Source organism: Myotis lucifugus, unplaced genomic scaffold (assembly GCF_000147115.1).
Source record: "Myotis lucifugus unplaced genomic scaffold, Myoluc2.0 scaffold_935, whole genome shotgun sequence".
NCBI lineage: Eukaryota > Metazoa > Chordata > Mammalia > Chiroptera > Vespertilionidae > Myotis > Myotis lucifugus.
The window spans coordinates 93,941-102,782 of NW_005871983.1; the positions used below are offsets into that span (position 1 = coordinate 93,941).

General features: G+C 50.4%; 1 protein-coding gene across 3 annotated transcripts in view; it reads left to right on the top strand.

The window, feature by feature from the left end:
- The window catches only part of LOC106695195 (HRAS-like suppressor 2), a 9,582-nt gene extending 1,342 nt beyond the window's left edge, over positions 1-8,240 (top strand). The window contains exons 2-5 of one of the 3 annotated variants that reach the window (XM_023747648.1): positions 1,641-1,909; positions 5,214-5,316; positions 6,173-6,442; positions 7,146-8,240. In XM_023747648.1, coding sequence (XP_023603416.1) covers positions 1,641-1,909; positions 5,214-5,316; positions 6,173-6,417 — 617 coding nt within the window. In that variant the 3' untranslated portion in view covers positions 6,418-6,442; positions 7,146-8,240. The remainder of the gene's footprint in view (positions 1-1,640; positions 1,910-5,213; positions 5,317-6,172; positions 6,443-7,145) is intronic. The other 2 variants (XM_023747649.1, XM_023747651.1) reach the window with 2 other exon arrangements.
- Positions 8,241-8,842: the final 602 nt, after the last annotated feature.

Below are 8,842 nucleotides of genomic sequence, written 5' to 3' on the forward strand. Positions count from 1 at the left end.
GGCCCACAACTGTCCTCGCTGCCGGCAAGTTGTGGCAGCCATCTTGTGTCAACATGACGGCAAGCATCTTGTGTGTTGGAGTGATGGTCAATTTGCATATTGCCTCTTTATTAGATAGGATGCTGCCTAGCAGAAGCAGCTTTCAAAGTGCCCACCCAATGGGAAAATTCTCATGAAAATGCATAGCAAGCACCTGGTTATAGTTCATCTACTGCATAAATAAGGACGATGAAGAGCCGGTTAGCAGGAGAATGAACGGAACTGATGCATGGTCCATGAAGAAAACCAAAGTGGCTGGAATAAGCCTGCTACATTAGATGCAAACTGGCTCATGTCCCACAGAGCAATCAACGTAACCTTTGATGCTCTGTCTTCATCAGGGGAAAAATAATTGTCATCAATGTGGGAATGCTACTTCTGCATCTTATGTGTTTTCCACAAGTCATCATTTGTCCGGATGGTGTTGGAGGGACATAGGGATTTAGTATAAAAAGTTAATCAAGCCCATTTTACCCAGATGACAGTTAGGGGCCTTGTAGGAAAGAGCATGACTGCGAGGACATGTGGTCCTTTTTATATCTGATCTCCGAGGTGTGGACAGGTTTTCTTAAGAGGATGGATTCCAAGTGCAACCTTCATCCTTGAGATTAGAAACAGATAGTAGTGTGCTTACTTAGTGTGCTCATTAGTTACTCTTCCTCTTAGAAAACACACCAGGACTCACTATTAGGATGGAATTGGGCCCCACCAGTGTTGCTCAGTGGTTGAGTATCAATCAACCCATGAACCAGGAGGTCAGGGTTTGATTCCCTGGCAGGGCTCATGCCTGGGTTGCAGGCTCCATCCCAGATAGGGGGTGTGCAGGAAGCAGCCAATTGATGATTCTCTCATCGTTGATGTTTCAAACTCTCTCTCCCTCTCCCTTCCTCTCTCTGAAATCATAAAGACATATTTAAAAAAAAAAAAGAATGGAATTGGGAGTCCATCAGCTGAGAGCTCTTCTGTGGACTCTCCGTGTGCCCGGCACTGTGCCAGGTCATGGGACAGGAGACACGATGTGCAGGCCTCCCTAGGCCTCAGCTCCGTGTGCGGGCAGGAGCCTGGCCTTCGGAGCTTGAGAGAGGACGTGTCACATTGTGGTTGTAGGAGCTCTCGCAGCACAGCATTAACAGACGTGACTGTTAATGTCCTTTGGGCCCCATATTGGTTGCCAAATGGAGATGATGATATTTTCCTTGAAGGGTACAATGAGAATTAAGTTAGACAATCTATGAAAATAGATCTGATTCTGAAGCACACCAGGGTATGAAGATGCACAGGTATATCAGTATATTCCTAACAGAACTGCTTCTCATGGCTCAGCTTTCCATCAACCCAAATGCTCAGTAAAAGGCCATGGGTCACATTCACACAACACTATGACATTGTCTTGTGACCCACCCATTGACAATCATGTCATTTACGACATGTGAAAATAATTCAGGACACCTTGCTCAGGAAAAGAACAGAATATGTGACTCTTCGCATCCTTCCTGGGAAAAGTTACCACGCAAATCGCCATAACTGGTAGGGTTTGTGCCTTTTGTCTCCTGCCATTGTCTCCCTATCTCACCTGCCTGTGATTCGCTCTGTGGTTCCAGGTGAATCGCGCAGTACTGGCTCCTCCAACATGTCTATGTTTCTGAGTGGCAGGGCTGAGGTCACAAAAGAACCTCTGCAGAAGGCGGCTGCCGGCTGTCCCTACAAGGTCAACAACCACTTGGACCATGTGTACAGACCCCGGGCTGTGCATGAGATCATCACTTCTGCCACGGAGGTGATTGGTAACCAGAAGACTTACTCAATTCTTCGTGAAAATAGCGAACGTTTTGTCGCTGATCTGAGATATGGCTTGCCCCGCCGTGAGTTGGTAAGGCCCTTCAAGGGGTGACCCTTTACCCTCTGGAGTTCTTCCTAGAGTGGGAAAATGGGTGGGATTTGGGGAAACCACCAGTGAAGCCTGCATGGTATTTGTTAATTAATACTACAGCATTAATTCTCACAGTAATACTACAGCATTAATTCTCACAGTAATACTACAGCATTAATTCTTACAGTAAAACTACAGCATTAATTCTTACAGTAATACTACAGCATTAATTCTTACAGTAAAACTACAGCATTAATTCTCATAGTGATGCTACAGTATCCTCACAGGAATAATGCAGCAGTCATTCTCACAGTAATGCTGCAGTGTTGGTTCTCACAGTGAGGCTGCAGTATTGGTTCTCACAGTGATGCTGCAGTATTAATTCTCACAGTGATGCTGCAGTATTGGTTCTCACAGTGATGCTGCAGTATTAATTCTCACAGTGAGGCTGCAGTGTTGGTTCTCACAGTGATGCTGCAGTGTTGGTTCTCACAGTGATGCTGCAGTGTTGGTTCTCACAGTGATGCTGCAGTGTTGGTTCTCACAGTGATGCTGCAGTATTGGTTCTCACAGTGAGGCTGCAGTATTGGTTCTCACAGTGATGCTGCAGTATTAATTCTCACAGTGAGGCTGCAGTGTTGGTTCTCACAGTGAGGCTGCAGTATTAATTCTCACAGTGAGGCTGCAGTGTTGGTTCTCACAGTGATGCTGCAGTGTTGGTTCTCACAGTGATGCTGCAGTATTAATTCTCACAGTGAGGCTGCAGTGTTGGTTCTCACAGTGATGCTGCAGTATTGGTTCTCACAGTAATGCTGCAGTGTTGGTTCTCACAGTGAGGCTGCAGTGTTGGTTCTCACAGTGATGCTGCAGTATTGGTTCTCACAGTGATGCTGCAGTATTGGTTCTCACAGTAATGTTAGCCCAGCATGTGAGAGCTGTCAGCTCACTAAGTCCTGACCATCAGCCATGGGGACACAGAGTTCAGGCAACTTCTCCAACGTGTCAGACATGAGGTGAGGAGTGAACCTGTGTGTATCCGTCCCTGAAGAGCACCTTTCAGTCTGGAAGTACATTCCAAGGGATCCTCATCCCAGAACAGTGCTGTGGGCCCCAGTGCTCTGAGAGTCACGGACAGCCAGTCCGGTCTCACACTGCGGCTGCCCAGCCGGGAGACCTTCTTCAAGGCCCTTCACCCAAGTGTGTCTGGGCCAGTGATCTGGCCTTGTCCTAAGTGTAGAGGTGCTGGGCAGGCTGGTCCTCAATTCCTGCTCTTACCATTCCCCGTAGATCCCAAACCAGAGGCGCTGGTAGAGAGGCACAGAAAGTTGTATCAAAGCCATCTGTGCACAGAGAGGAGGGGCAGCTGGTCCAGCCTGGGGCAGTGAATTGCTCCAGAGGAGAGACTGTCTGCTGGGAGGAGAGTGTGTGTCACACGGGGAGGGCACGGAGGGTGTAGGAGGGAGAGAGAACATGGCGTCAAAGGAGCAGGAGAGAGAGAGCATGAGGTGGGAAACACAAGTAGCTCAGGAAGAGAAGAATAGAGGAGAAGAAGAGGGCTGAGGGTGAGAGGGCTGAGGGTGAGAGGGATGAGGGTTAGAGGGATGAGGGTGAGAGGGATGAGGGTGAGAGGGATGAGGGTTAGAGGGATGAGGGTGAGAGGGATGAAGGTGAGAGGGATGAGGGTGAGAGGGATGAGGGTGAAGAGGGATGAGGGTGAGAGGGATGAGGGTGAACAAGGATGAGGGTGAAGAGGGATGCAGGTGAGAGCTGGACCATGAGCTGCCTAAAGGGTGTGGACAGCATTCTGAGGGTCTAGGTAGGTCATTGCCCGATGTTCCCTGTGAAGGTCCCACTGGACAACACCAGTGGATAAGGAGTGGGAGGAATTGGACCCGTGTTAGAGGGAGGGGGATGGAAGAAGATGGCATTGAAGGCACTTGGTACTTGGACATGGGGCTGAGGGAGAAGGAGGAGGGAAGGATGACTAGGCCTCTGATTAGCAAGCTGGGCTGAGTGACGCCAGAAGGAAGGGCACAGAGCGAGCAGAGGGACAGAGCAGGCTTCATCCCATGGGACTGGATGCCCTGTGGGGTGGACACTCATTCGCTGGGAAGGCGTGTGAACGTGGAGAAAAGCAGCCTCCACTGCGGGCGGGTGTGGGAGCGGGAAGGGCTGACTGCTGTCTGGCTGAGCCATCTGGGGTAAGTCCCTCAACCTCACCAGTCCCCGTGCCCACACCCAGGAGTGGGGACTTGTTGCGCCCTTGAGCCTGAGGTGCTGTTGGCTGAGTGGGTGCCTGTGATGGAATAGTCCCACTGGCAGCTATGTGGTCGCCACCAGGGAGGGTGCATGGCCCATGTGCCCACAGTGTGGCCCTGAGGAGCCTTAAGTTTGTGTCTCCATGAATGAGTGCCCAGAGGTTGGGACAGAGTCTGAGGAGGAGGCTACTCAGCACCGCTATGGACAACCTGCTCTCACTCCTGCATCTTAATAGACTCGTGGAGGTTCAGTCAGGCAACCGGTCAGGAGAGGATTGCAGAGGAGGAGACAGCTGTGACTCCCAGCTCCCAAGAAGAGGGGGCATGGCCGCCACTTGGGGCCACATGAGGGAGCACTGGGTTGGGGAGGAGGCAGAGAAAGTGGGGAGGGAGACAGGGAGGTGAAGAGGGATGAGGGTGAGAGGGACGAGGGTGAAGAGCTGGACAAGAGCTAAGGGCAAGAGCCTGGCCGGTGGTGTCTGTGGGAAGAGGGACTGGGGCGGGTGAGCAGGCTTAGGACTTGCTGGTAGAATGCTTTCTGCAGGCTCTGGGGCAGAGGCGCTGTCTCTGGTTGACTTGTACCTGGACCTGGGGGCATTGGGTAGGTGGAGAGTGGCCTGCAGTGAGCTCTGCATTGGTTCATTGGCCTTGAAAAGACCATTTAAGGGGCTGCTGTGAGCTGATCTTCAGGAACTGGCTAGCCCTGGGGCGGGGGGTGCAGTCTCTCAGCTGCAGTCAGACTCAGGGTGTGGAAGTGTCAGAGCAGAAGATGAGAGCCACGCTAATGCCCAGCAATGGGGCGGGACAAAGTGCTAGGGCCCCGAGAGGAAAGGCTTCAGCCCGACTGTGTCCAGGCTTCCTGTCCCTCCTGCCCCCAACGGGGCTTCTCTGAGTGACAGCAAAGCTGGTGACCCCAGCAGTCCCGGAGGCTCCTCTCCCGGGGTTGCTACTAGGTGTTGAGTGGCAGGGAGCAGTCTGCAGCTCTCCAGCCCCATCTCTGCTGCTTCCTACCATCTGTCTACACTCTCTCTGCTTTTCTGTTGTAGTCAAGCGAGGACCCAATACCTGGAGACCTGATTCAGATTGGAGATGTTTACAAGCACTGGGCTATCTATGTGGGAGACGGTTTTGTGATTCATGTGAACACAGGTAAAGATGAATTATTTGTTCAATCACCAGCTTTATGTTGAGAAAAGGGAACAAAAGAGAACTCATTCCTGTGGTAATAGCATCCTTTTCCTTTTCAACTATGACATGTCAGATCTTTACTCGCTAAGGAATGGAATGTGGACTCCATCAGTTGACAATTCTGTTGTGACTCTCTCCTAAGTGTCCAGAACGAAGCCAGGTGATAGGACGTAAGAAAATGATGAGAAGTTCCCTCTTGCCATGGAGCACACAGTTTCTACACAATAGTAGAAACCGCTAGGCCTTTGGAGTTCTTTCAAATCCTTGCTCCACAACTTTTGTCTCTTAAGTTCTCTGGCTCAAAATTGGTTCTGTGAAATGGAGATAAGTTATCACCTGGGAGGGGTTGTAAGAGAATCAGCTGAGACTGGCTTCTTCCAGGTAGATTCCAAAAAACTCAAAAATGTGTCTGAGACAGACCCATGCCCAAAAATGCGTCATCTGCAAGTATTGTTATGATATCATTGTGTATCATCAAAGACAAGTTTAAACAACTGAAACACCCAACAATTGGACATTTGTTAAATGCATCAAAGTCTGACATCAGTGGAATCCCATGGCACCCATTCTAAGTTATGATGGAGTTGCCATTTGTTGTGGGAACATGTGGGCAACAGAGCCTTAAGTAGTTAAGTTACAAAAGTGTGGATGAAACAATTGCACTCCTGCTAAATTTAACTTCCAGCAAGAGGGAATGGTAGTAGAAGGAAGGGACAGTGACCTCAGATGTCAGTAGTGGGACGTCCTCTCTTCTCCCCTCCTTGTCCAACATGGCACTGCTGAGCATGGCAGCAGCTTAGTCTCTCTGTGATCCCAGGTGAGTCCTCCGGGTCTAGCTCTTCCGACCTTGAACATGGCTATGTAGTATTACAAGACACGGTGAAACGTGAACCTCTGGAAGAAGTGGCAGGGGATAACACGTACAAGGTCAACAACTTCTTGGATGGCAAGTACAGACCCCGGCCTGTTCATGACATTGTCAATTTGGCGAAGAAGAAAATTGGTGAAACCTGGAATGACTATTTTTATTTCGCAACTGCGAGCACTTTGTCGCTAAACTGAGAAATGGCCGCCCTGGAGCCAACAGGTAAGAGCCCTGTGGGGTGATTCCATTTGGGGTTCCCTTGACAGGAGGATGAGGGGCGGCTCTTGGTAAATATCAGGGACCAAGCATTTAACCAGCCCCAGGCCCCAAAGCTACATGCACACTTCAGAGTGTGAACCAATGGCTTTGACTCCAAAACCAGTGTTTTGTCCACTGAGTCGGACTGCTTTCTGCTCTTTGAAGAGCCCTTTTCAGTGGGGAAACCTTTTGCGAAGGGTCACCAGTGCAACCCGGGGAGGCCTCCTTGCCCTGCAGGCCAGGAAAACGGGGTGTAGATTCTGGCACTACCCCCCGACCAGCCAGGAGACCTGCTACAGCAGCAGTTCTCAACCTGTGAGTCGCAAACAATGAAAATACATCCTGCATATCAGATATTTACATGACGATTCCTAACAGTAGCAAAATTACAGTGATGAAGTAGCAACGAAAATAATTTTATGGTTGGGGGTCACCACAACATGAGGAACTGTATGAAAGGGTCGCAGCATTAGGAAGGTTGAGAACCACTGCGCTACAGGATCACTTTCCTGCCTGGACTCGGTTTTCTATCCAGAATTGGCCACGTGCCTCTATCCCGTTCACGTCACGGTTTCCTGTGAGCATTAAATGATTGGGAACGTGCCAGGGCAAGGGGAAGCTCTGCTCAGATGTGAGCCGCTCTGACTAGCAGTTGCTCCTCCCACAGGCCTGTGGCCAATCAGGCAGCATTTCTTGTCCCAGTCTACAGAGGAGGAGCCCAGGCTCAGAGAAGAACATGGTTTCCGAGCTCATCAGCATAGCTTCCGTGACCCCAAGGCCGCCTGCCACCAGGATGCACTAGGGTCCTCTCGTCCCTAGTTCCGCAGCAGCACCGCCCCTCGCCCTCTGTGCTCTCAGCTGCCTGGATCCCTTCCGAATACTGAGCTGCCTGTGAATAGCAGACACCTAAGCTCAAATCCCAAACCAGCTTCCGGTCCACTGAGGGCTTTGGACAGGTCACTGCCCTCTCTGGGCCTTCCTCGTGTGCAGAATGAAGGGTCAGATGGGAACCTGTGAGGGAGGGCCTGGCTGGCTCTGAGCATATGCAGTCCTTTACCTCTGAGCTCAGCTCTGAAGGCAGATCCTGAAAAGTCCTGTGGGTTGTCAGGGAGAGTCTGGAATGAGCCAGGGTCCGATAGGATCACCTTCTCCCCAGAGGGCCTCCAGGGCCAGAGCTGCTCAGACGTGAGCTCTTGGGGATACAGTCCACTTCTTTCCTGGGGAAAGGTCTCTGGGGTGGACAGAAGTCATGTGTCTCTGTGGGACTCGAGAGGGAGGGGCCATCAGTCTTGGACTCCTTTTAACTCTGAGCAATGCACTGCTCTCCTCCTGAGTGGAGTTTCCGAGTCAGCTGGTGGTTCTGTGGCGGTGCCACCAGTCCTGGCTACTTCTTCGCAGTGTCCCCAGCAGTGACAGCTGCTTGAAGAAGCCACTACACAGTCTCCAGTTAGAGGCCGCTTCAAGGACCAGCTGACCCCCTCTGTGCCCGATGCTCTCTCCCACTGGCGTTTCCAGGGACTAATTCTAGCAAGACCATAGCTTCTTGAAGAAGAAAATGAATGAATCCAGTGATCCCTTTACCAAATATTTCCACTGCTTTCCTGCAAACTCAAGAATCTTTGGATATTCCTGAAATATTCATGTTTATTGCATGTAATCCTATCTAATAAAAGCCTAATATGCAAATTGTTCCCTCAACCAGGAGTTTGTCCAGGGGACGGGGCTGGCCAACCGCCGTGGCCCCTCTCCCCAGCCGGCCCTGCTCCTTCCAGTGGCGGCAGGCAGCTGGGGGAAGGGAGGCCCTGGCCGGCAGCCGCTAGGGACCCCGCCTGTGCACAAATCGCGTGCACTGGGCCTCAGGTATTATTATATGTAAAATCATTTTTCTTGAATAATTGGTGTTTATTGCATGTAACATTATATTTAAGGTCATTTTTCTTGAAATATTAAGGTTTACTGCATATAACATTATATTTAAAATCATTTTTCTTGAAATAAATAAATTTAAAAAACTGGAGGGAAAAAAACTCTTTGGAAGGGAAGCATCTACAGTTGAGTACCCGCTGGCCACTTCCACTGGCTGATCTTGAAAAAGACTCTTGAAATCTGAGCTTCCGTTTCCTCTTCTGTAACCTGGGGGTAAGAGTGGCTGCTTCGCTTGTTTCCTTGAGGTGATGTAACATGCCTTAGCAAATTGCTGACCATCAGCAGACGTTCAATAAATTGGCTCCACACACTTTTGCTTCTGTCTCGATTAATTTTACTCTCCGAGTGGACAAGGGACTAAAATTCCTCTGGCTAACCCCAGCATCCGGCGAGTGAGTCCAACATCCAGACCAGACGGCCACCTCCCGCCACACCTGC